At 45.4% G+C, this 27,823-nt stretch overlaps 1 protein-coding gene across 1 annotated transcript in view; it reads left to right on the top strand.

Annotated features, from left to right (window-relative positions):
* The window catches only part of LOC124805488 (semaphorin-2A-like), a 491,457-nt gene that overhangs the window by 238,126 nt on the left and 225,508 nt on the right, over positions 1 to 27,823 (top strand). Inside the window, exon 3 of the mRNA XM_047266052.1 lies at positions 13,632 to 13,683. Within this exon, the coding sequence (XP_047122008.1) occupies positions 13,632 to 13,683 (52 nt within the window). The remainder of the gene's footprint in view (positions 1 to 13,631; positions 13,684 to 27,823) is intronic.

Below are 27,823 nucleotides of genomic sequence, written 5' to 3'. Positions count from 1 at the left end.
TTTACGTACTGTATGTTTCTACTTCAGTCTAGATGTGTTACTTCTCTTCCAATGTTGTCTGCTAACATTTAACTTCTTTGGTGATAATAGCAAATGCCTGAAGATGGCCTTGTAAGCTGAAAACCGGTTCACAATAAAAGTAATACTGGAAGGAGAAACAGCATTGGTCGTATTTTTTTGCTTTATTATCCGCAAAATCGACAATAAAACAAAAAAATACGACCAACGCTGTTTTTCCTTCCAATTATATCCATTATCTGGTCGTGGTGCACAGAAAATTCCATGGAGTCGCCAATTAATAAAAGTAATATTGTAGAACAAAAGCAAACTGTTGCTTTTCATTTATTATAATTGAAGAAATATGATAATTTCCTTCAGAGTGACGCTCTAACACTATCAGCTGTTTAAACGATGTCTTTCAACAACTAAAGGTCAAGCAAAGACGTAAAAAGGTAACAACAGCAACAGAGTTGAAAAGTAAGCAAATTCTCCTAATGAAGCAATGCTATAACTAGACCTGATATCCAGTAATACAAGAGTAACGTCGCATAAATCGTTGAGTCTTGTACAGTAGGAATCAAGGAAGAGGATGTTGTTTGGTGGCTGGAATCCTCTTTCTGCAACTCAAATGCACACGTGGTTTCGAGTACCTGTTACTGGACATTAACACATGGTGTGTTCTTCGTTTACATGAATAGATAGCTGCTACTTAAATCTAATAGAGTCCACGTGTTGTGGCACAAGCTCATCCATATAGTCTTCTTGACGACAATCCAAAGTGGAGTGACTCGGTGACACAGCAAGTGAGGGAGGTCCTCCAGTCAGTGGCGGCGATATAAATACTCGCGGTCGGGAGGGCGTTGGTGACGTGTTGTTTGCGAGAGTGTCTTTGGCCTCTTCCCTATTAGGTTGGCTTGATACAGCGACTACTATCGATCCTTGCGCTGCATCTTTGCCGACCGGTGTGCTGGCGACAGCTTACGCCAGCACATTCCTCCCACCTTATATGCCGCATCATTGTCGTGTCTGGATGCGAACGACAACGAGGATGGGGGGGGGGGGGGGGGATGAGGCAGGACGCCGGAAATAGAGATGAGCCGGGAACCGTGACTGTGGAAGACGTACAGCACCATCTGACTTGCGAGGCAACACGAACATCCTCCGGAAAACTGCTGCCTAGGCACACGTCGAGGGCGTGTCCTGAAGCGATGCCAGCGACAGCGACGGCGGTCCACGTCCAGGTCCATCGGGTCGGCAAACGGCGACGGCGAGGCGAGTGCGCATCCGCTCCTCCTGGGATGCCCTGGTGGCACCAGCGGGTGGCTGCGACGCCCGTGCGGCCCCGTGAGGCCGAGAGTCGGGAGGAAGAAAAGCAGCAGAATCACGTGACAATTTGGTTCTGGTGGAGGTGCTGCAAACCATCGGGACCTGCGATTAAGTACATAAAAGTGCCAATGCGTTGCTGGATGTAGTCTCTATCCCAGCGCCTACAGTTGCTGTAAGCCCTCAAAAGAGCAAGATCGCAGGGCCCAAAGCGATAGTTGCGCATCATTTTCGGCGCCGGATCCTGTGGTGGGTGTAGCAAGTGTAACAGAGTCCAACGGCGGCGGCCATGCAGAAGTTCCGCCGGACACGGTCCGTCTAGTGGGTGGGAGCGATAGCAGGCGAGAAAGAGTTGCAGCAACTGTTCCCGTGTGTGGGTGGTGCGAAGCTTGTCCGTCTGTTGTTTGAAAGTGCATATGAAGCGCTCTGCTTCTCCGTTGGGGGTGAAACGGAGCAATTGTTAGATGACGAATGCCATTTCGTTCACAAAACGGTTCAAAACCATGTGAAGTGAAATGTGGTACATCGGCCAACAGAAGTACTTCTGAACTTCCTGGCAGATTAAAACTGTGTGCCGGGCCGAGACTCGAACTCGGGACCTTTGCCTTTCGCAGGCAGGTGCTCTACCATCTGAGCCACCCAAGCACGACTCACGCCCCGCCCTCACAGCATTACTTCTGCCAGTACGGGGCGTGTCTCGTGCTTGGAAAGCTCAGATGGTAGAGCACTTGCCTGCGAAAGACAAAGCTCCCGAGTTCGAGTCTCGGTCCGGCACACAGTTTTAATCCGCCAGGAAGTTTCATATCAGCGCACACTCCGCTGCAGAGTGAAAATTTCATTCTGGAAACATCCCCTAGGCTGTGGCTAAGCCATGTCTCCGCAATATCCTTTCTTTTAGGAGTGCTAGTTCTGCAAGGATCTCAGGAGAGCTTCTATAAAGTTTGGAGGGTAGGAGACGAGGTACTGGCAGAAGTAAAGCTGTGAGGACGGGGCGTGATTCGTGCTTGGATAGCTCAGATGTTATAGCACTTGACCGCGAATGGCAAGGGTCCTGAGTTCGATTCTCGGTCCGGCACACAGTTTTAATCTGCCAGGAAGATTCATATCAGCGCACACTCCGCTGCAGAGTGAAAATCTCATTCTGGAGAAGTACTTCTGGCAAACTTCTATGCAAAATATAGAGGACAACGCTTGAATGGTGCTACATGATGTGTTAGAAGCCATAGGCACCGCAAATGGGAATTTGCTAAAAGAATCTACCACTATGAGCCAACGAGTGTTCGAAAATGGACCTCCTAAGTCAATGTGCACTAGTTGCCGTGGCGATTGAGTCTGAGGCCAAGCTGAGAATATTTGTGGTGGAGCTAATTGGTATTCCGCGCGTTCTCGAAACTGTAACATCATCTGTTCAATGTGGGCGTGCATGCTCTACCAAATACAGTGCCGTCGCGTTAACTGTTTAGTGCGAACGATTCCCCACTGTTCTTTATGAAGCAATCGTAACACATGGTTTTGCAATACTTTGGGAATAAGCACACGCGATTTTCCACTGCTACTTTGAACTGGAATCACACCCTGTTGAACTGAAAGGCTTTGCCGGCGTGCAAAATATCGGCGCACAACTGAGTTCTGATTTCTGTTCAATGAAGGAAGGCAAGACGAGCGAATGCAATGCAACGAAACCTTGCGAACAGGGTCTGCTTTCTTTAGTGCAGGGGAAAGGATTCCAGCAATTCAGAGTCCAGAGTTTCGCTTGGCAACAAGATGCGGCAGATGCATCAAAATGAAATTCTGGGTCAATCGGAAGGCGAGATAGGGCGTCTGCAATGCCATACTTTTCCGTGAGTCTGTGCACAATTTCATACAGATTCTGCGAAAGCAACAAAGCTCATCGTTGCAATTTTTAGGCCGTGCATGTTGGAACCGGTTTTGACGGATGAAGCAAGGACTGCTAAAAATAACTTGCGACCATACAAATAATGATGGAGTTTTGTCACACCACACACAATAGCAAGAGCTTCTTTTTCAAATTGAGAATAATTGCACTGAGTTTGAATCAACAATCTTGAGGCAAAAGAAATAGATCTGCCTTGAGCACAAATTCTGCGCGAAAGTACAGCGCCGATTCCGTAGGAAGAAGCATCGACTTTCGAAACTACTGGCTCGGCAAGGTCAAAATGCACTAAACATCCGTCACTAAGCAAAAGCATTTTTGAGTTTCTGAAAGGCGTCTTGGCAGTCTTTAGTCCACACAAAAGGTACACTTTTGCGACGCAAACGATGCAATGGAGCCGCGATCTGAGCGGCATTCGTTATGAACCGAATGTAATATGCTATCTTGCCTAGTACTGACTGCAGTTCATACACATTGCGAGGAACAGGTAGGTCACGGATTGCAAGCAAATGAGACCGGAGTGGGTGCACACCCAGACTGTGTATCACATGACCTAAGTACTGTAATTCAGTTTGAAAAAAGTCACACTTTTCTAGACGACACTTAAATTCTGATTCTGACAACACTTGAAAAAGATTACGCAAATTGACAATGTGCTCCTCTGTGGCACGACTGAGACGACAATATCGTCAAGGTAGTTTGAACAAAATGGCACTTTTGCACTAAGCTGTTCCAAGCAACGTTGAAAAATGGCGGATGCGGAAGTGCTGCCGGCAAACGTAAATAGTTGAACAGTCCTAAGTGTGTATTTACAACAAACACTTTCTGTGATTCTTCATTCAATGGAATTTGCAAGTAGGCATCACGCAAATCTATCTTAGGAAAGTGACGTCCAGCACCAAGCCTGTCCATGAGTTCCTCACAGCGAGGTAGTGGGTAAGTGTCCACTACTGTCTGTGGGTTGACTGTAGATTTGTAGTCAACACAAATGCGAATGCGACCAGAAGGCTCAGGTAGCAAAACGAGAGGACTTACCCACTGACTAGCTTGAATGGGAGCAGTTACACCATTATCTTGCAATTCTTTTAGTTCGCTGGCTATTTTCTCTCTTAAAGCAATCGGAATGTGCACTGACTTTCAATGTATCATGCGCTACAATGTTATTAGCTTTTCTCATTCCTTCCGAAAATAGTTCATTAATTTTTTTAAGCAAGCTAGCAACAATCTCTTTCGGTGCGAAAGCTGCCACAGGAAGTACATTATCATGGATGCTAAGTAAAAACAAATCAAAAGCAAGTTTTGTAAATGGTACCCAAACCATATTGTCCAGGCACTGGAATTTCCTGTCCATTGCAAGCAGTGAGGTGCTTGCAAGATTTCGAAAGGCGTGGTGAGATTAACTGATCGTACGTGGCACGATTAAGTTACTGTGACACCTATGACTAACTGAAAGTTCACTAGACGGCCAGAAATTCGAAAAGAGACAAATAGTTTGTTAGAACGTCGTCGCAAAGCACTAGGGCAAGAAGGAGGCACAACCTCAATCTTACTCTTGTCAGAAGCTGTCGTAGGTTTTGAAAACACATCGTTCACTTCATTCGTAACGTTCCTGTTGCAGAGAATGTGGGTAATCTTGCTATTACACAATTGTGGATGTTATGTTCTGATGTAGCCTTTCTACAAGTCAAATGCACACGTGGGTTAACGCGGTTGTTTATTTATATAAATAGATAGATACTACTTAACTTTAATAAAGTCATGTGTTGTTGTACAAGCTCATCCGTAACGTTCCTGTTGCAGAGAATGTGGGTAATCTTGCTATTACACAATTGTGGATGTTATGATCTATTGTAGCCTGTGATAACTATAATGCTCCGTGCGTATACTGACAGACGCCAAACTAAAGTGAATCGATGACTGAGCTAGTGAGTGAGGCACTCCGGTCAGCAGAGGCCATTAAAATTGCTACGTCGAGAAGAAATGCAGATGATGAACGAGTATTCATTGGACAAATATATTATACTAGAACTGACATGTGATTACATTTTCGCGCAGTTTGGGTGCATAGATCCTGAGAAATCAGTACCCAGAACAACCACCTCTGGCCTTATTAACGGTCATGATACGCCTGGGCAAAGAGTCAAACAGAGTTTGGATGGAGTGTACAGGTACAGCTCCCCATGCAGCTTCAACACGATACCGCAGTTCATCAAGAGTAGTGATTGGCGTATTGTGACGAACCAGTTGCTCGACCACCATTGTCCAGACGTTTTCAATTGGTGAGAGATCCGGAGAATGTGCTGGCCGGGGCAGCAATTGAACATTTTCTATCTCCAGAAAGGCCCGTACAGGACCTGCAACATGCGGTAGTGCATTATGCTGCTGAAATGTAGGGTTTCGCAGGAATCGAATGAAGGGTAGAGCCATGGGTCGTAACACGTCTGAAATGTAACGTCCACTGTCCAAAATGCCGTCAATGTGAACAAGAGGGGATCGAGACATGTAACGAATGGCACCCCATACCATCACGCCGGGTGATACGCCAGTATGGCGATGACGAATACACGCTTCCAATGTGCGTTCACCGCGATGTCGCTGGCACAGGGGCTCCTGTCTGTGATGCAGCGTCAGGGGTAGCCGAAGCCATGGTCCCAGAGCTTATAGTCGAAGCTGCTGCAAACGTCGTCGAACTGTTCGCGCAGATGGTTGTCGTCTTGCAGACGACCCATTTATTGACTAAGGGATCGAGACGTGGCTGCACAATCCGTTACAGCCATGCGGATAAGATGCCTGTCATCTCGACTGCTAGTGATACTAGGCCGTTGGGATCCAGCACGGCGTTCCGTATTACCCTCCTGAACTCACTCATACCATATTCTGCTAACAGTCATTGGATCTCGACCAACGCGAGCAGCAATCAAAGTCGGAAACATGATGGTACGCATTTCTCCTCCTTACACGAGGCATCACAACAACGTTTCACCAGGCAACGCCGGTCAACTGCTGTTTGTGTATGAGAAATCGGTTGGAAACTTTCCTCACGTCAGCACGTTGCAGGTTTCGCCACCGGCGCCAACGTTGGGTGAATGCTATGAAAAGCTAATCATTTGCATATTACAGCATCTTCTTTCTGACGATGAAATTTCGCGTCTGTAGCACGTCTTCTCCATGGTGTACCAATTTTAATGGCCGGTAGTGTAAATACTTGCGGTCGAGAGGGCGTTGGCGATGTGCTGCTGCCGGCCGCGGTGCCCGTGCGGTACTAGGGGCTGCAGTCCGGAACCGCGGGACTGCTACGGTCGCAGGTTCTGCCTCGGGCCTGGATGTGTGTGATGTTCTTAGGTTAGTTAGGTTTAAGTAGTTCTAAGTTCTAGGTGGCCGATGACCTAAGATGTTAAGTCCCATAGTGCTTAGAGCCATCTGAACCATTTGATGTGCTGCTTGCGAGAGTATCTTTGGCCTCTTTCCTGGCAGGTGCGCTTGATCCAGCACCTACTATCGATCTTCGAGCTACATCTTTGCCGACTGGTGTGCTGGCGACAACTTACGCAGCACATAAATTATGTTGAAGATACTGTACTGTTGCCCTAGTCGCAGGAGTTAGTTGTAAGTAGTGGGATAACCGAGGCGGTCCAAACAACTGAAAAAAAACTGCATGCAATTTTTAATTTGATTGTTGTCAGTATTTCTCACTCATTTGTTGCAGCAGCGTAGAACAAGTTTCACTACTTAGATGTTGAGGAGATATGCCATAGCCACAGTGGTTCCCAACCTGGGGTAATTACCACTGACAGGTAAAATTAAGTTTCCTGACGGGTAAAATTTAAATTATAAGACTCTGTCTCAGTCACGAAAGTAAATTGTTTTCGGAAGATCATTACTATTATCATAACTTTTAAGATTCTAATAGTAATTATACAAGTCATCAATAATTACTTTTTCTCAATTTGTAGCACTAACGCTGTAGAGGTTACAGGTTCTTCAGATAGTCGAACCACTACTACACTCATATGTTGTGCTTTGTACCGCATTTTGCTGATGATAAAATCAAACATATACCTAACAAACGCTATATATCTACGCTGTAGGCAGTAACTGGAATGGCCCAGAAATTGCTTTATTACTCGCTTCGAAACAGATAAATGAATTAATTGACAGCACGACACAGCAGCAACTACGTAAGGGCTACTACAGTGCTCCATACAGATTTGTTATTTAATCCTATGTTGAAACTAGTATTGGTTGCCGAATAACAGCCATGTTAAAAAACTGTATTATTATTATTGTTACCATTAGTGGCTGTTGTCGGACACAAAGCAATAATAGCCCACAATCTTCCAATTTCTGACAGTTCAGGAGCATGGAGTGAAGCAATCAAACGATGTACGAACTGTAAGCACAGTACACATATTTCAACTGGGTTGACTTTAAATGCAATATTCAGGCAGGTCAAGCAGGTGCTGCAATGAAGAGGAGTAAAGCAGACGAAGTTTTTTTGTAACAAGTATCTACCCTCACTGTTAGCTTTCTTATCTCAGAAGGAGTTGTTGGTAGCACTTGTGCCGCCCCACGAATTCCTTCGTCGCTCATTCGAACACAAACACACACACAAACATAAAAACTAAATATCATTCATCTTTCGTAATTTTAAAAATAAAATTGTTCCAAGAAATGTCTCTCATTCTACAGTTCATTTAGGTGCTGAAGTTGGTGATAATATGACGGGGTGGGCAACAGACGGCAGAAGGGGGGGGGGGGGGGGAGGATGGTGGGGGTATTAGCTAATGTTATAACGCACTCAGGCGTAATAGTCTAAGAAAGAGTGGGAACTGATCTACAGGAATGTTTACATAACAAATCTTTGCAGCTGAATGCACTCTGTCATTCCGCAAAGTTCTTTCTTCCAGATTTATCACTCCAGTGATGTATGCAGCAGAACGTCTGTCATGTTTGGAACGTAAGGGAGGGATGCTGAGGATTTAATGCTGTGAAAACAGGTGGTGAATCTTGATAGCTCAGCCGGTAAAGCAGACACCCGCAGTATTCAATGTTCTGGGTTCCCCAGCAAACAGTTCTAATCCATCAGGAAGTTTCAAAGCAGTGCACATATGCACAGTGAAAAATGTATGCTTTACACAGTCTACTCTTCATTTTTCACAGTGATATCTAAGTATACATCAGACGACATTTGTTTTAACTACCTAGTTTCTACAGCAGCACAAGACAGCATTAGAATTCAGATACATTTATCAGCACAAACGTTATTGACGCGACGAAAAAGTAATGATGTGAAACGAATATTTTGCGATAGTCATACAGACAGTATGCTGAGACGTTCTTGTGTGTATCTGAGATCTTCAGGCGTTTCTGTGTCGATTGCGGTGACGTGTTCATACCGTGAATCCTTCTTCTCTTAATCGAATGGTGTCGACAAAGGCGGGTATTCAGAGAAAGGGTCAAACTACAGTTTTAGATTATCATCTATCACAGTGTTATTGTCATGTGGTCTTGGAAAGGTGTACTTGACTCCATCGTGTTTAGGCCCTCACGGATGACAATAGTCAGCCATTCTAAATCAGACGCATTACTGCACAGACAGTGATTCCCTGTAGTGAGACCCTGTAGCTCGCTTTACGGGTTTCTTATTATCGGAACGGCAGATGTGATACCAAATATTCAGTGAAGGACGACGCTATTTTTCACGAATTTAGACAGTTTCAGAGATCCTCAAACTTAAACGGAGACAACGCTAAGGACAGTATACACTGAAGAGCTAAACAAACTGGTACACCTGCCTAAAATTGTGTAGGGCCCCCGGGAGCACGCACAAGTGCTTCAACACGACCTGACATGGAATCAACTAATGTCTGAAGTAGTGCTGGAGAGCTGACACCATGAATCCTTAACAGCACGTTGCAAACATCGCAGGTATGCTGAATAATGTTCATGTCTGGCAAGTCTGGTGGCCAGCGTAAGGATCTAAACTCAGAAGAGTGTTCCCGGTGCCACTCTGTAGCATTTCTCGACTTGTTGGAAGTCGCATTGTCCTTCTAGAATGGGCCAAGTCCGTCGGAATGCACAATGGACACGAAAGCGTACAGGTGATCAGACAGGATGCTTACATATGTCTGACCTGTGTGAGTCGTATATAGACGTATCAGGGGTCCCACATCACTCCAACTTCACATGCCCCACACCATTATAGAGCCTCCATCAGCTTGAATATTCCCCTGCTGACATGCAGGGTCCATTGAAATTTGGAAATTTGTGGTAAGGTCTTATGGGACCAAACTGCTCAGGTCATCGGTCTCCAAGCTTACACACTACTTAATCTAACTTAAATTAACTTACGATAAGGACGACACACACAGCCATGCCCGAGGAAGGACTCGAACCTCCGACGGAGGGAGACGCGCGGACAGTGACAAGACGCCTAAGACCGCGCGGCCACTCCGCGTGGCAGGATCCATGCTTTCATGAGGTTGTCTCCATGCCCATACACGTCCTTCCACTCGATACAATTCGAAACGAGACCAGGTCGGCTAGGCAACATGTTTCCAGTCATCAACCGTCTAATTTCGGTGTTGACGGGCCCAGGTGAGGCGCAAAGCTCTGTGTCGTGCAGTCATCAAGGGTAGACGACTTGGCCTTCCGCTCCGAAAGCCCATATCGATGATGTTTCGTTGAATGGTTCGTACGCTGATACTTGTCCATGGCCCAGCTCTGAAATCTGCAGCAGCAGCGGAATGGTTGCACTTCAGTCACGTTGAACGATTCTCTTGTCATCATTGGACCGGTTCTTAGAGGATCTTTTCCCGGCCGCGGCGAGGTCGGAGATTCGATGTTTCACCGTATTTCTGCACTCGTGAAATTGTCTTACGGGAAAACCCCAATTCATCGCTACCTCGTAGACGTTGTGTACAATCGCTCGTGGGCCGACTATAACATTACGTTCAAACTCACTTAAATCATGATAATGTGCCATTATAGAAGCAGTTACCGATGTAACAACATGCGCCGGACACTTTTTTTGTCGATTTTAGGCACTGCTGGTCACAGCGCAATATTCCGCCTGTTTATATATATCTGTATTTAAGTACGCATGCCTATACCAGTCTCTTCGTCACTTCAGTGTATTGCGATGACAGCCTATTACTGAAATACTAAGATCCTGTTTTCACGCATGTTAAGAATGTATGGAATATTCAAAAAACGCATTTACGCAATTGAGACCGTGGAATATACACTCCTGGAAATTGAAATAAGAACACCGTGAATTCATTGTCCCAGGAAGGGGAAACTTTATTGACACATTCCTGGGGTCAGATACATCACATGATCACACTGACAGAACCACAGGCACATAGGCACAGGCAACAGAGCATGCACAATGTCGGCACTAGTACAGTGTATATCCACCTTTCGCAGCAATGCAGGCTGCTATTCTCCCATGGAGACGATCGTAGAGATGCTGGATGTAGTCCTGTGGAACGGCTTGCCATGCCATTTCCACCTGGCGCCTCAGTTGGACCAGCGTTCGTGGTGGACGTGCAGACCGCGTGAGACGACGCTTGATCCAGTCCCAAACATGCTCAATGGGGGACAGATCCGGAGATCTTGCTGGCCAGGGTAGTTGACTTACACCTTCTAGAGCACGTTGGGTGGCACGGGATACATGCGGACGTGCATTGTCCTGTTGGAACAGCAAGTTCCCTTGCCGGTCTAGGAATGGTAGAACGATGGGTTCGATGACGGTTTGGATGTACCGTGCACTATTCAGCGTCCCCTCGACGATCACCAGTGGTGTACGGCCAGTGTAGGAGATCGCTCCCCACACCATGATGCCGAGTGTTGGCCCTGTGTGCCTCGGTCGTATGCAGTCCTGATTGTGGCGCTCACCTGCACGGCGCCAAACACGCATACGACCATCATTGGAACCAAGGCAGAAGCGACTCTCATCGCTGAAGACGACACGTCTCCATTCGTCCCTCCATTCACGCCTGTCGCGACACCACTGGAGGCGGGCTGCACGATGTTGGGGCGTGAGCGGAAGACGGCCTAACGGTGTGCGGGACCGTAGCCCAGCTTCATGGAGACGGTTGCGAATGGTCCTCGCCGATACCCCAGGAGCAACAGTGTCCCTAATTTGCTGGGAAGTGGCGGTGCGGTCCCCTACGGCACTGCGTAGGATCCTACGGTCTTGGCGTGCATCCGTGCGTCGCTGCGATCCGGTCCCAGGTCGACGGGCACGTGCACCTTCCGCCGACCACTGGCGACAACATCGATGTACTGTGGAGACCTCACGCCCCACGTGTTGAGCAATTCGGCGGTACGTCCACCCGGCCTCCCGCATGCCCACTATACGCCCTCGCTCAAAGTCCGTCAACTGCACATACGGTTCACGTCCACGCTGTCGCGGCATGCTACCAGTGTTAAAGACTGCGATGGAGCTCCGTATGTCACGGCAAACTGGCTGACACTGACGGCGGCGGTGCACAAATGCTGCGCAGCTAGCGCCATTCGACGGCCAACACCGCGGTTCCTGGTGTGTCCGCTGTGCCGTGCGTGTGATCATTGCTTGTACAGCCCTCTCGCAGTGTCCGGAGCAAGTATGGTGGGTCTGACACACCGGTGTCAATGTGTTCTTTTTTCCATTTCCAGGAGTGTATGCTTGTACATGATGATCACAGTACACTTTCCCATAACCGTGGAAATTTACCTCCAAAATTTATTCTTAAACAATTTACTTTATTTACTAGCGATTCATCAAGAACATTAACACACTATGTGAGCGTGGAAGTAGTTGACAAAGAGTAACTGATAGAAACAAATTAAATTTCAACCAATGGAAATTGTATTCATAAAAGCCTTTTCAAACACAGATTTAAAATTTATAAGCAGAAAAGCACCCTCGAAATATCAAGTTACAATTATTCAGAGGCAGAATAATTTTTTTTTTTTGTTACTGTAGGAGCCCTTTCAACACGACCGTAGTTACGACCGCTCACAACGACCTCTGAAAACTACACTAGTGCTAATCTGCAACACACCAGATTACTTTAAACTAAAAATTTTAACAACTCACACAAACACATTAACTATGCACCCCATAAGAGGGATGGAAATGGTACAAACACTCACACTAATAAATTATTTGTCACCAAAGTACAATTTGTTTTTACGGTGGAAGGGTGGCAACTTTATAAAAATGACTATTTAAATAAAACCCATGGAATGCAGACTTACATACAATGTACAACATGCTCTACATTACGCATATATCACCTCGCCATATGATAGGCAAGATAAAAAGATATTTCCAGAATTCGGCCTTTACATTTCAATCAATAAATTCGTTAGCACCGAATCCGACAAACATGACAGAGGCAGCTATTAATGTACGGCAGACCGACAAACAGACACTAACTGCCTAACAAATGCGGACGAGAGACAGACCAATAAAACAAGTAGAATTTAAGAACTAAATGACACAACATATATCCAGTCAGTTAACTTCTAATAAGCAGCGATTTCTGGCGAAGACCTGGCGCAGCACCCTCAAAACGCTCTCCCGAACCATCCGCTGCCAGCCGCTTCAACGGACACAGGAAGGCGCGCCGATCTCCCATCTCACGGCGTCGCAACTCGTACCGGCCAGACCGATGTCGTGGGTTGGCTCCTGTTGCTCTCGTGTCGGCCGCGAAGCCACTACCCCTCGCTATACGGCGCGGCCCACTGGACTGACGTGGCGACCTCACATGCGCCGACGCTCAAGACGGACAAGCCATCTTGTGTCCCAGTGCGCGACCGACCAACCGATCGATCCAACCGCCAATGCCCATTGCCTGAGCAAACTCGAGCAGACTAGCGGCCTAACACATACTAGCACTTCGGATGACAGACAGACACTGACTGGCCCACACTGACTCGGCTGACCAACTGACCAGACTCGCCGAGACTGATAGACTGCCCAACTGACTAACTGCCTCCGACTGGCTCCCCTCAGAGTGTCTGACTGACTGCCGAGCTCATAGCGCCCCGTAGATGCACGTGAACAGGCAACCTCTCCCCTTTTCCACCAGAAGGAGACACCAAAGCTGCGATTGCCACTGCGGCGCCACCGCCAGAAACGGAGGGCGACTGCTTCACAGAACGCGCTGCGGCGCGCTCTTCAATAACAGCAAATTTTACAACGGCTCAATGATCATCTCTATAGTTTGCTTTAACAAACGAACTGGAGGAACAGAGGCTAAAAGAAAATAGTACAGACGTATTGTATGGTACATCATACGTTAAGTTGTTCATTAAAAACAAAGAAGAAAATATTAATTTCTTCCGTTCAGCTGACACCAAGCATTATCTATCAACTGATTACCTATTTTGTAATAAACACATATTTTTTTCTGTTTTTCAGGGATCGCATTTTCAAGCTGAGTCTGAGAAACATAAGCCAGTCGCACTGTGAGGTAAGTATCGTATTGTTTTGCATTTACTATGAGTGTATGCTATTAGCTTTTGTGTACTCCTATTAGTCCTGTCAACAGAGAGAAGGCAAATCACATTTCCCATATTTAAATGTGGATTGTTTTAGATACACGTATTAGAAAGCAACTGAAAATTAAGGTCGCTAGATCTACGAGAAAAGAAACTGGTGCCAGAGAACGCCAGCTGTATCTTTTTCCCAGTACGGTGATTCCATGGAGATGCTGTCGCTGCTGTCGTTTAGCGGATATTGAGCGTGGTTGTGAAAAGACGCTGCCTAACATTTAGAATGTTACCCTCTTATGACATTGTCGTAAACTCCGATTGTCTTGGCCATCGGTATAGCGTGACTTCAAGCAGATTTTTCTGAAAATTTTCAAGTCCCCTTTATTGGGTCGTGAAACATGTGACCCACTTAAATAAACTTCTACAAATTGGAGTGTGCAGATATAAGCTGAGATGACAAAAGTCATGAGGTACCTCCTAATATTGTGTCAGATTTCCTGCTACTCGGTGTAGTGCTGCAGCTCGACGTGCTGTGGACTCCACAAGTCGTTGGAAACCCCCTGCAGAAGTACTGAGCCATGCTGCCGCTATAGCTGTTCGTCATTGCAAAAGTGTTACCGGTACATGATTTTGTGCACGAACAGATTTGATGAGTACATCCCATAAATATTCCACGAGATTCGTGTTGCACCAACTGGGTGGTCAAGCCATTCGCTCCGACTACACTACTGGCCATAAAAATTGCTACTACAAGAAGAAATGCAGATGATAAACGGGTATTCATTGGACAAATATATTATATTAGAACTGACATGTCATTACATTTTCACGCAATTTGGGTGCATAGATCCTGAGAAATCAGTACCCAGAAGAACCACCTCTGGCCGTAATAACGGCCTTGTTACACCTGGGCATTGAGTCAAACAGAGCTTGGATGGCGTGTACAGGTACAGTTGCCCATGCAGCTTCAACACGATACAACAGTTCACAAACAGTAGTGACTGGCGTATTGTGACGAGCCAGTTGCTCGGCCACCATTGACCAGACGTTTTCAATTGGTGAGAGATCTAGAGAATGTGCTGGCCAGGGCAGCAGTAGAACATTTTCTGTATCCAGAAAGGCCCGTACACGACCTGCAACATGCGGTCGTGCATTATCCTGCTGAAATGTAGGGTTTTGCAGGGGTCGAATGAAGGGTAGAGCCACGGTTCGTAACACATCTGAAATGTAACGTCCACTGTTCAAAGTGCCGTCAATGCGAAGAAGAGGTGACCGAGACGTGTAACCAATGGCACCCCATATCAACACGCCGGGTGATATGCCAGTATGGCGATGACGAATACACGCTTCCAATGTGCGTTCACCGCGATGTCGCCAAACAGAGATGCGACCATCATGATGCTGTAATCAAAACCTGATTCATCTGAAAAAAATAAGTTTTGCCATTCGCGCACCCAGGTTCGTCGGTGAGTATACCATCGCAGGCCTCATGTCTGTGACTCATCGTCAAGGATAATTGCAGCCATGGTGTCCGAGCTGATAGTCCATGCTGCTGCAAACGTCGTCGAACTGTTCGTGCAGATGGTTGTTGTCTTGCAAACGTCGCCATCTGTTGACACAGGGATCGAGACGTGGCTGCACGATCCGTTACAGCCATGCGGATAAGATGCCTGTCATCTCGATTGCTAGTGACACGAGGCCGTTGGGATCCAGCACGGCGTTCCGTATTACCCTCCTGAACCCACCGATTCCATATTCTGCTAACAGTCATTGGATCTCGACCAACGCGAGCAGCAATGTCGCGATACGATAAACCGCAACTGCGACAGGCTACAATCCGACCTTTGTCAAAGTCGGAAACATGATGCTCCGCATTTCTCCTCCTTACACAAGGCATCACAACAACGTTTCACCAGGCAACGCCGGTCAACTGTTGTTTGTGTATGAGAAATCGGTTGGAAACTTTCCTCATGTCAGCACGTTGTAAGTGTTGCCACCGGCGCCAACCTTGTGTGAATGCTCTGAAAAGCTAATCATTTGCATATCTGAGCATCTTCCTCCTGTCGGTTAAATTTCGCGACTGTCGCACGTCATCTTCGTGGTGTAGCAATTTTAATGGCCAGTGGTGTATTCAGAGTATCCTTCAAATCACTCGCTAACCATTGTGTCGTGGAGACATGGAGCATTGTCATCCATAAATATTCTCTTGGTGTTTGAGAACATGAAGTCCATGAATAGCTGCCAATGGTCTCCAAGCCAGTGATCTGTTCAGCTGGACCAGAGGATCCAGTCCATTTCACTTAAACACAGCCACCACCGTTGCGGAGCCGCCGCCAGCTTTCAGAGTGCCTTGTTGACAACTTGATTCCACAGCTTCGTGAGGTCCGCTCCCTACTTGATCCCTACCATCTGCCCTTTCCAACTGAAATCAGGGCTCTTCTGACCATGCCAAAATTTTCCAGTCGTTTAGGGTCCAACCAATATTATCATGAGCCCAGGAGAGGCGCTGCAGGAGATGCCATGCTGTTAGCAAGGGCATTCACGTCGGTCGCCTCCTACTATAGCCCATTAACGCCATATTTCCCCCCACTATCCTAACGGATACTTTCGTCGCATGGCCCACTTTGATTTCTGCGCTTATTTCGCACAGCGTTGATTTCTGTTACCTCTGACAACTCTACGCAAACGCCGCTGCTTTCGGTCGTTAAGTGAAGGCCGTCGGCCGCTGTGTTGTCCGTGGTGAGAGGTAATGCATGAGGAATTTGGTACTCTTGACACACTCTTGGTATTGTGGATCTCAGAACACAGAATTACCTAACGAATGGCGTGGATGGAATGTCCCATGCTTATACCCCAAACTACCACTCCACGTTCAAAGTCTGTTAATTTTCGTCGTGCGGCCATATTCACGTCGAAAATTCTTTCATACGAATCAGCTAATTAAAAATGACAGTTCCGGCAATGCACTGCCCTTTTATACCCACAGTCCATGTTTCAGTATCATACAATGCTGTGCGTACATTCTCAGAAATTTCTTCCTGAAATTAACTGAGACTAATACTATACAACACACTGTTTGTCTAATTTTTGAAAATTTATTGCGTTGATCTGTAAACAGTAATTTTCAGTCTGTTCCCTGCCTTTTAGTATTTTGAGGATGAGGATAACTATCCGCAAAACACGCTACCAGCAGCTTACCCTTCAACGATCAAGAATATGTGAGGTTAACTGTCGTCTGCTAAGTTCACGTGCATTTGTGGATACAACTTCGGACGTATACAGAAATAAGTGAATGATCACTGCTGCCTGAGGATATCAAAGAACTGTTCATCATGGACCTGAAATTTTAATATCATCTGTGGAATGGAAGATGTGCTCTGTTTTGCGTAGTACCTGTGTAAAATATCACTTTGCTCGAATTTGACCGGAAAAGAATCGCTCTTCTGTGTACTAAACTGGAAGCAAATGCCTACTAAATTAGTGACACTGAGTTCAGTGAGTGCATAAAGATTTAAGGTAGTGAACACGTGACTGTGCAATGTCTGTTCAGAAGTATCAAGCTCAGCAAGCTTTCAACCATGAAGCGAAAGCACTAAAGTTCTGGGTTGACAAAATCAAAAACCTGTTTCTACCTAAATTTGTGTTATAGCTCAGAACACACGCAGTTAAAGATTTTCCGTTACATTCGAATGAATACTCCATGCCCCTTCTATACATTGTTGCTAACAATCACATAGACAAAAGTATAAAACAGAAAACTGTACTGATGCATTAAACAATTTTGAAAAGACATCATCCCTACATTATGTGAATTTAGAAAGGTGAAGACGGTTGTAACTGCTTCCTGAACGCATGCAGGATAATTGTGAAATGAAATATCAACATAGACGAAGTTTCGCTAACCATGAATTTCTCCTCCACGTAACAGCTCGCGAAATGGATAATGTGCGTTAAGTACGTCGCGCAAATGTTAGCGATCGCAGCAAATAAAAAATCTGTGGTACTCTTGCGAGGTGCCGGGGCTAGGAGAGTATTTAACACTAAATTCTTCTAGAATCTTCATATATAATTGATGCTGTAAGCATCCCCCCCCCCCCTATTCGAACTCCGACTTTTGCTGTTGCACATGGATTAAAAAGAAACACGAACTGACTGTAATCGACCCTGCAAGTGGAGTAGAAAAGAGTTTGGCACCTGTAATAATTTAATTTGATAAATAAGTTAAATAAAGGAAAGTTTCACTAACGTAGTGAGAAATGAAAGGGTTGCTCTACCGATTAACAGAATGAAAGTTCTGTCCAAAATAACAACATGATTTATTATGACTAAAATCAAAATAATAAACAAAACACATGAAACATTTGCAATAAATCAAATTGGCTCAAATTGGATACTAAAATAAATGCTGTGAAGGTGAAGTTGTCCCTAAACTAGATTGTGACATTTATGATCAAGTGGTATGTGGAACCAAATCCTTGCAGCTCAAATCTTAAGAGAAACACCCAGCCAACCCAACTTTAATTGCTGCTACAGTAGGGAGAACTCAGACAATGAACACCCAACACAGAGCAAAGTTAGAAAAGACGAACAGGCGCGCTCTGCTGAGCTCTGATTATCACCTAGTAAAATGCCCTAATCTGCCAGTGCTGCGGACATACATTACCAAGCTGTCTCCTTAACTGCAAGAACACGATCTGGCGTACCGGAGGCGATGGCTGGTTGTTTCGACGTCCCATCATGGTGATAATAATGTCGGGAGTATAGCCCGAAACACTAAGGACTTCCTAGCAATGCAAATGTGCCTTTGAGGGAGACGAAGAAGGCTCGCCACACAATCACTGACGGTACAGTGATTGATTTTAACAAGCGAAGTCACACAGTAACTCCGATACAGTCAACTTAAGCAAAAACTGCTCAAGACAGACAACATAGGCCGCTTGTACACAGAACGCTCAATTGCCAACTGTACTCGGAAAGTTACGTTGAAGTCGAAACTTCAGCAACTTCATCAAACAGTTACAATTAAATAAAAGTATATTAGACAGCCAACGGAAGGCAGGCTGTCCAGAGCAGCGAGAGCTCAGTCTTGTAAACCTACTCCGACCGAAAGGCGAGAGCCGACCTCTCAAGAGCACCCGTACAAGCCGAACACAGAACATTCCCGCCCCCACAACAGTGGCCGTGGTTAAACGTTCCAATCAGCAACTCAAAAACCACCGGAAAATTCCACTCTATTGCCGAAGCACTACCATTCCACCAATGGAGATTCTTGGCGCCAATTTCTGCACCGATTTTGCTACGTCACGGAGCTATGCCCTCAGCAAGCCAATCACAGTTACGATTTTGCAGAAAACGCGGGAATTTGCCTGCCAAGACTGCCTGGGAACACAAGTCATTCCCACGCCTCGCTGGTAGCCCGCCAGAAACGGATTTCACTAAGTTTCTGCGGAGTAACGGAATCTCTAGCCCAGCCGCCCCTTCCAGCACAACTGGGCGTGTCGCTCCGCTCTTATGACAATGTCAGCTTCTGGAAAGCATCCACCCGACTCTCTCACACCCGTCGGCTTAACCCTCTCAAGCTCAGCGGAACTCGCCTGTCACCAGACCACCCGGGTGACGAGGGACGCTGCGTGGGAAGTCCGCGTGTGAAGGAATAGCAACTTTTCACTGCATGCAATTAGAGAGGAAAATCGAATTACTCAGAGTAAGATAGAAATATGAGAGGGGGCTCATGCTACCTCTCACCCTACTTGTTGCCTCATACCACATCTATGGACATGGAAGGCAGCATCCTTTAAATAAGTCTCCACAGTACGATCGCCAACGGCACATCGTAACAAACTTGGTTGCCAGGCTGCAAAGACATTCATTCCACCTGTGTGTTAAGGTACAGAACTCGCTGAGGCAAAGTTAATATAAATTACAGTCGCTTCTCGTCGTCCACACAGCTTCCACAGCCATCTTTCCGTATCTGAGTCTTTTCAAGCCGGTCATACATCCTACCTAGCCTGGTATAAACGCTGAACGCGAACAACAAAAGTTACATTGATAGCCGACCACGTCCTTTGCGTGCTTCATGTCTTTTTCAAGCAGTGTACTTTACAGCCTCGAGTCACAAAAACGTACCATGACTGTTTTCGACTTCTAAAGAAGCCATCATCAGGTGATCTGCTTATAAAGAAAGATAGTTAAATAATAGGAAATTAAAACTCAAACTAACCAAACGTCTACACGCAACACTACGTACCGGACTACTAACTCGTTAACTGAAGAGGTCAGGAAAGCCGCTCACAATGTGAACGTGTCAGCGTTCAGGTTGATTTCAATGGACGCTACAGTGAACCACATAATAGTTTCAGGTTGCTACCGGTTAAGGCACAAATACATGATAAAAGTGTTTACTGTTCAAAATTTAATCTAATACAAAGCATACTCAGAGCGTAAAAAAATAGTTCAAATGGCTCTGAGCACTATGGGGTTTAACATCTGAGGTCATCAGTCCCCTAGACATAGAACTACTTAAACCTAATGAACCTAAGGACATCACACACATCCATTCCCAAAGCAGGATTCGAACCTGCGACCGTAGCAGCCTCGTGGTTCCAGACTGAAGCGCCTAGAACCGCTCGACCACCGCGGCCGGCTACTCAGAGTGTAAGACAGTAATAAACGCAGGTATGTAATGGTGTTGGCAAGCTAGACTTGCACTTTCTCGTGGTGTGTATTTGCCATGTAACATAGTTTGATGGAATTTGGATGATACGCAGAACGAACTGCAACAGTGTAGTGCAGGAAGTAACTGAAAAATACGGAATGAGGCGAACAGAAATGATACATTTATTCAAAGACAATAATTACATTAATGATGGTCCTTTGGGCATTAGAAATAGCGGGATATGCTCTCTTAAGAGGGTGTATCGGGTTGGTGTGGGTGTATCGTGTTGGTAGGTCAGTACGTCGTCTCCCAACACTGTAACACCTGGACCACCAAGAGGATCAAGTGTGACAGTGCTGTTGGGCGCATTATGTACCCTGATATGGCAAGGGTTGCGAACGCATAATTCACACAGGAACACTGTCGATCGTGATCCTTTTGATGGCCCAGGTGCTGTGTTGTCGGGAGACTTAATCGTTGCATGGGCGTACTGCCCTCCAAATCTTTGAAAACAATACACATACCGGGTGTCAACGTTATTGTGACCCTGTGTTCTTGTGCCGTCTTTTCAGATGTGCTTTCGGCCTTGGCTTCATTTTTACGGATGATATTGCCCGACCACATTGAATTGCGTAGGTTATAGAGCTCCAAAAAAGAGAAGCTATTCCGGGATGTGACCGACAACCATCGACGAGCTGTCAAACGCGCTGGTGGAGGAATTGAATGCCCTACCATAAAATATCCTTAGCACACTTTTAGCCAGCATGGGAGCACGTTTCTCAGTATGCACTGCCGTCCTTGGTGACTATAAACGCTATTAAGAGCCATGTCCCACCTTTTGTAAAGTCCAGTTGCCTTCCGTACTGTATTGTACTGCAATTTAATGTAGCAGTTCGTTCTATGTAGGGTCCAACTTTCATACTGTTAAGTTACTTCACAGTGACACATCATTCGAAAGTTAATTTCGTCCTTAAGTTTTGAAGGGATACCCGTGGTCTAGGGGTACCGTCTTTGATTCATAATCAAAGCGTCTTCGGTCCCGGGTTCGATCCCCGCCACTGCCTAAACTTTGATAAATAATCAGCATTGGCGGCAGAAGACTTCCGGCATAAGAAGTCAGCCTCATTCAGTCAACGGCATTGTCAAAGAAGGCGGAGGAGCGGATAGAGGTTCAGGGCACTCTCTTGCCCTAGGTGTGGGAAATTGCCCCTAAAGGCGGAAGAATCAGCAATGATCAACGACATGAGGATGCAGAAGGCAATGGAAACCACTGCATTAAAGACACGTAACGTGTATCCACAGGACATGTTGCCTGTAATTGGAGAAGTGTCATGATGATCTCTTCATTGGCAAAAGATTCCGGAATAGTCCCCCATTCGGATCTCCGGGAGGGGACTGCGAAGGGGGAGGTTACCATGAGAAAAAGATTGAATAATCAACGAAAGGATAACGTTCTACAAGTCGGGGCGTGGAATGTCAGAAGTTTGAACGTGGTAGGGAAACTAGAAAATCTGAAGAGGGAAATGCAAAGACTCAATCTAGATATAGTAGGGGTCAGTGAAGTGAAGTGAAGTGGAAGGAAGACAAGGATTTCTGGTCAGATGAGTATCGGGTAATATCAACAGCAGCAGAAAATAGTATAACAGGTCTACACCTGTTATTAATAGGAAGGTAGGGCAGAGGGTGTGTTACTGTGAACAGTTCAGTGACCGGGTTGTTCTAATCAGAATCGACAGCAGACCAACACCGACAACGATAGTTCAGGTATACATGCCGACGTCGCAAGCTGAAGATGAACAGATAGAGAAAGTGTATGAGGATATTGAAAGGGTAATGCAGTATGTAAAGGGGGACTAAAATCTAATAGTCATGGGTGACTGGAATGCAGTTGCAGGGGAAGGAGTAGAAGAAAAGGTTACAGGGGAATATGGGCGTAGGACAAGGAATGAAAGAGGGGAAAGACTAATTGAGTTCTGTAACAAGTTTCAGCTAGTAATAGCGAATACCCTGTTCAAGAATCACAAGAGGTGGAGGTATACTTGGAAAAGGCCGGGAGATACGGGAAGATTTCAATTAGATTACATCATGGTCAGACAGAGATTCCGAAACCAGATACTGGATTGTAAGGCGTACCCAGGAGCAGATATAGACTCAGATCACAATATAGTAGTGATGAAGAGTAGACTGAAGTTCAAGACATTAGTCAGGAAGAATCAATACGCAAAGAAGTGGGATACGGAAGTACTAAGGAATGACGAGATACGTTTGAAGTTCTCTAACGCTATAGATACAGCAATAAGGAATAGCGCAGTAGGCAATACAGTTGAAGAGGAATGGACATCTCTAAAAAGGGCCATCACAGAAGTTGGGAAGGAAAACATAGGTACAAAGAAGGTAGCTGCGAAGAAACCATGGGTAACAGAAGAAATACTTCAGTTGATTGATGAAAGGAGGAAGTACAAACATGTTCCGGGAAAATCAGGAATACAGAAATACAAGTCGCTGAGGAATCAAATAAATAGGAAGTGCAGGGAAGCTAAAACGAAATGGCTGCAGGAAAAATGTGAAGACATCGAAAAAGATATGATTGTCGGAAGGACAGACTCAGCATACAGGAAAGTCAAAACAACCTTTGGTGACATTAAAAGCAACGGTGGTAACATTAAGAGTGCAACGGGAATTCCACTGTTAAATGCAGAGGAGAGAGCAGATATGTGGAAAGAATACATTGAAAGCCTCTATGAGGGTGAAGATTTGTCTGATGTGATAGAAGAAGAAACAGGAATCGATTTAGAAGACATAGGGGATCCAGTATTAGAATCGGAATTTAAAACAGCTTTGGAGGACTTACGGTCAAATAAGGCTGAAGGGATAGATAACATTCCATCAGAATTTCTAAAATCATTGGGGGAAGTGGCAACAAAACGACTATTCACGTTAGTGTGTAGAATATATGAGTCTGGCGATGTACCGTCTGACTTTCGGAAAAGCATCATCCACACAATTCCGAAGACGGCAAGAGCTGACAAGTGCGAGAATTATCGCACAATCAGCTTAACAGCTCATGCATCGAAGCTGCTTACAAGAATAATATACAGAAGAATGGAAAAGAAAATTGAGAATGCGCTAGGTGACGATCAGTTTGGCTTTAGGAAAAGTAAAGGGACGAGAGAGGTAATTCTGACGTTACGGCTAATGGAAGCAAGGCTAAAGAAAAATCAAGAGACATTCATAGGATTTGTCGACCCGGAAAAAGCGTTCGACAATATAAAATGGTGCAAGCTGTTCGAGATTCTGAAAAAAGTAGGGGTAAGCTATAGGGAGAGACGGGTCATATACAATATGTACAACAACCAAGAGGGAATAATAAGAGTGGACAATCAAGAACGAAGTGCTCGTATTAAGAAGTGTGTAAGACAAGGCTGTAGCCTTTCGCCCCTACTCTTCAATCTGTACATCGAGGAAGCAATGATGGAAATAAAAGAAAGGTTCAGGAGTGGAATTAAAATACAAGGTGAAAGGATATCAATGATACGATTCGCTGATGACATTGCTATCCTGAGTGAAAGTGAAGAAGAATTAAATGATCTGCTGAATGGAATGAACAGTCTAATGAGTACACAGTACGGTTTGAGAGTAAATCGGAGAATGACGAAGGTAATGAGAAGTAGCAGAAATGAGAAAAGCGAGAAACTTAACATCAGGATTGATGGTCACGAAGTCAATGAAGTTAAGGAATTCTGCTACCTAGGCAGTAAAATAACCAATGACGGACGGAGCAAGGAGGACATCAAAAGCAGACTCGCTATGGCAAAAAAGGCATTTCTGGCCAAGAGAAGTCTACTAATATCAAATAACGGCCTTAATTTGAGGAAGAAATTTCTGAGGATGTACGTCTGGAGTACAGCATTGTATGGTAGTGAAACATGGACTGTGGGAAAACCGGAACAGAAGAGAATCGAAGCATTTGAGATATGGTGCTATAGACGAATGTTGAAAATTAGGTGGACTGATAAGGTAAGGAATGAGGAGGTTCTACGCAGAATCGGAGAGGAAAGGAATATGTGGAAAACACTGATAAGGAGAAGGGACAGGATGATAAGACATCTGCTAAGACATGAGGGAATGCTTCCATGGTACTAGAGGGAGCTGTAGAGGGCAAAAACTGTAGAGGAAGACAGATATTGGAATACGTCAAGCAAATAATTGAGGACGTAAGTTGCAAGTGCTACTCTGAGATGAAGAGGTTAGCACAGGAAAGGAATTCGTGGCGGTCCGCATCAAACCAGTCAGTAGACTGATGACTAAAAAAAAAAAAAAAAATTTACACAGCAGTGTACATTACAATCAGGACGAATGAGGCCAACCTGCAGAAGCGATCATCGATTTCAAACTGGTTGTTGGCCGTCCTCTGTATACACTCACTAGCCTGAATGGAACAACTGACAGGACAAGCTACTCCAACTTTAATAGTCTTCTATAAGCTTTATATGAACGGTTATTCTTGTTGTAGCCTCTAAGTAAATTCTCAAATTCAGCAATAATGTGTGTGTGTGTTTGTGGGTGTGCGTGAAATCTTATGGGACTTAACTGCTAAGGTCATCAGTCCCTAAGCTTACACAACTTAACCGAAATTATCCTAAGGACGAACACACACACCCATGCCCGAGGGAGGACTCGAACCTCCGCCGGGACCAGCCCCACTGTCCATGACTGCAGCGTCGTAGACCGCTCGGCTAATCATGCGCGGCATTCAGCAATAGACGACAGTAAACGTAATTTCTGGGAATTCACTTCTTTTGTGACTACGATCACTGTTACTCATTTGCGATTAAACCCAAGTTTGACAAACTGCCTATTGGCTTCTGTATCGGGTTCTTCGACCGACGTTCATCTAATGATTTTACTGACGTTTCGTCATTACGAGTGGCTAGCACTGTCAAAGCTTCACCCTCCACTGCCGGTTGTGAACTGGAGCCGAGCTCGCGGCCGCAGACTATATGTACCTGGCGCGCCAACGTCCGAGGGCTTCTCCGCGGTCATTTCCGGTGCGGTTCTCCTCTTGCTACCTGCGACGGTCGTTCGTTGCAGTACGGGAAGCCAGGATCCGTTTACCTTAAGGCTTTCCTCTTTCTTGTTCAAACTGTTCGCGTGTTTTTGTATTTCTACAGCTTCTCTGAACTTCCGTATCCCACTTCTTTGCGTATTGATTCTTCCTGACTAATGTCTTGAACTTCAGTCTACTCTTCATCACTACTATATTGTGATCTGAGTCTATATCTGCTCCTGGGTACGCCTTACAATCCAGTATCTGATTTCGGAATCTCTGTCTGACCATGATGTAATCTAATTGAAATCTTCCCGTATCTCCCGGCCTTTTCCAAGTATACCTCCACCTCTTGTGATTCTTGAACAGGGTATTCGCTATTACTAGCTGAAACTTGTTACAGAACTCAATTAGTCTTTCCCCTCTTTCATTCCTTGTCCTACGCCCATATTCCCCTGTAACCTTTTCTTCTACTCCTTCCAGAACTTCCGTGTCGGCGAATTCTATTACGTATTCGGTCTCACACAGTGCGTGCTCTGCCACGGCAGATTTATCCACCTGCCCCAGCCTGCAATGTTTTTTGATCCTGGTGTTGATTGATTGTCCAGTCATTCAGACATAAACTTTTCCGCATGTGCATGGTATACGGTATATTCCCGAAATTGCAAGTGGGTCCCTTTCTTCATTCGCCAATCTAATACACTCTTTGATCTTCCTTGTCGGTTTGAAAATCGTCTTTACGCCATGTTTGCGCAATAGACGGCCGATTCTGTCCGTCACTCGGAATGCATGGCAGAAAGGCCGTACCCGACATTTCTTTTTCTGATTCTTTACTTCGCCGAGTGTTTGGCTGTGTTACACTTCTAATATAACTTGTGGAGTACCCATAGCTCCTCAGAACACTTTCCAGGTGTTGCACTTCGCGTCTGAGGTGCTGCGGCTCACATATTCGTCCTGCTCGCGTTACGAGCGTATTAATCATGGCTCGGGTAGTGGCTCTGAGCACTATGGGACTTAACTACTGTGGTCATCAGTCCCCTAGAACTTAGAACTACTTAAACCTAACTAACCTAAGGACATCACACACATCCATGCCCGAGGCAGGATTCGAACCTGCGACCGTAGCAGTCGCGCGGTTCCGGACTGCGCGCCTAGAACCGCTAGACCACCGCTGCCGGCGCTCGGGTAGTGGTTTGATGGTTTGTGCAGGTATCGGTCCGCGTGTGTTGGTTTTCGATACACGCCGTGTCCAAGGTTTTCACCATCGCTTGTGACCAGCACATCTAGAAATGGCGGTTTTTTGTTCCTTTCTACTTCCATGGTAAATTTTATGTTGGCATGGAGGCTGTGCAAGTGTCTTAGGAAGTCACCGAGCTGTTCTTCACCATGGCTCCACACAACGAAAGTATCATCGGCGTATTTATACCACACCTTAGGTTTGCAAGTCGCCAAGTCCAGTGCCTGTGCTTCGAATTTTTCTATGAAGAAGTTGGCCACCTCAAGTTTACGGAAAAGACTATCAAAAGGATCAGTATGTTACTAGCGACAGTTTTGTGCCAGTGTCGAAGTTAGCGAACTTATATGACGCCAGAAGTAAATTATTACTCGATTTCCAAACTTCCTCTTCCTCAATGAGGTCACTAGCAACTAATTGGCATATTGAAGGCATAAACATTGTGTTAACGTAGACCCAACTGATTAATAGTGGAAACGTAGATAAAAGAAGCTGCAAGGAATACGAAGACTGTACTTCACAGACAAATTCTAAAAGACCTTATTTTCACTTATTTCGTGTATTTCCCGTCTCTTTTGAAGGGAATATGTACTGAGTAGGGGAGGCGAAAGACGAAAGCATGTTTTCCAAATGCAATCCTTGGAGGAGAGGTGAAACACTAGCAACTGTAATGCTGCCTCTGAGTAAGAGAAATATCTCTGCATAATCTAAAGTTCTCTACAGGGCTCGCTGAAAATGTGTGTCTTCTCGTTTCCGTACTATGTTATATTTTACTATTCCTAAATACCACCACAGGTCTCTTCTGCCTCGCTCTGCAGATCCCATTCCACTACATATTTACAAGTATCTGTTTCACTCTGTCCTTACCATTGTGTACAACTGAATAGTTACCGCAATTGACGATTTTGTTGGAACAGAGTGCGAACTGCGTTTGTGGAAATTCAAACAAATTTGATTAAAAGTGTAACAGCAAAAGCCAAAACTGATTTATCGTAGGATGCGGCTTTCAATTGTGCAGAGCATCCGCATCAATTTCAACCACAGAACCACTAAAGCGGTTGTTTACTTGCTCCGCCATATCACCGCCAAAACAGCGCAGTGGCGTTTAATTATTTCCACCTTTTTTTTTTAAACACAGACTTCTCAGAACTGCAGAGCAGGGGTTTTATGTAGATTCGAGTT

The sequence above is a fragment of the Schistocerca piceifrons genome, chromosome 7, assembly GCF_021461385.2.
Source record: "Schistocerca piceifrons isolate TAMUIC-IGC-003096 chromosome 7, iqSchPice1.1, whole genome shotgun sequence".
Taxonomy (NCBI): domain Eukaryota; kingdom Metazoa; phylum Arthropoda; class Insecta; order Orthoptera; family Acrididae; genus Schistocerca; species Schistocerca piceifrons.
Note: the sequence above shows the minus strand (reverse complement) of the source record. Positions and strands in the feature narration are given on the sequence as shown.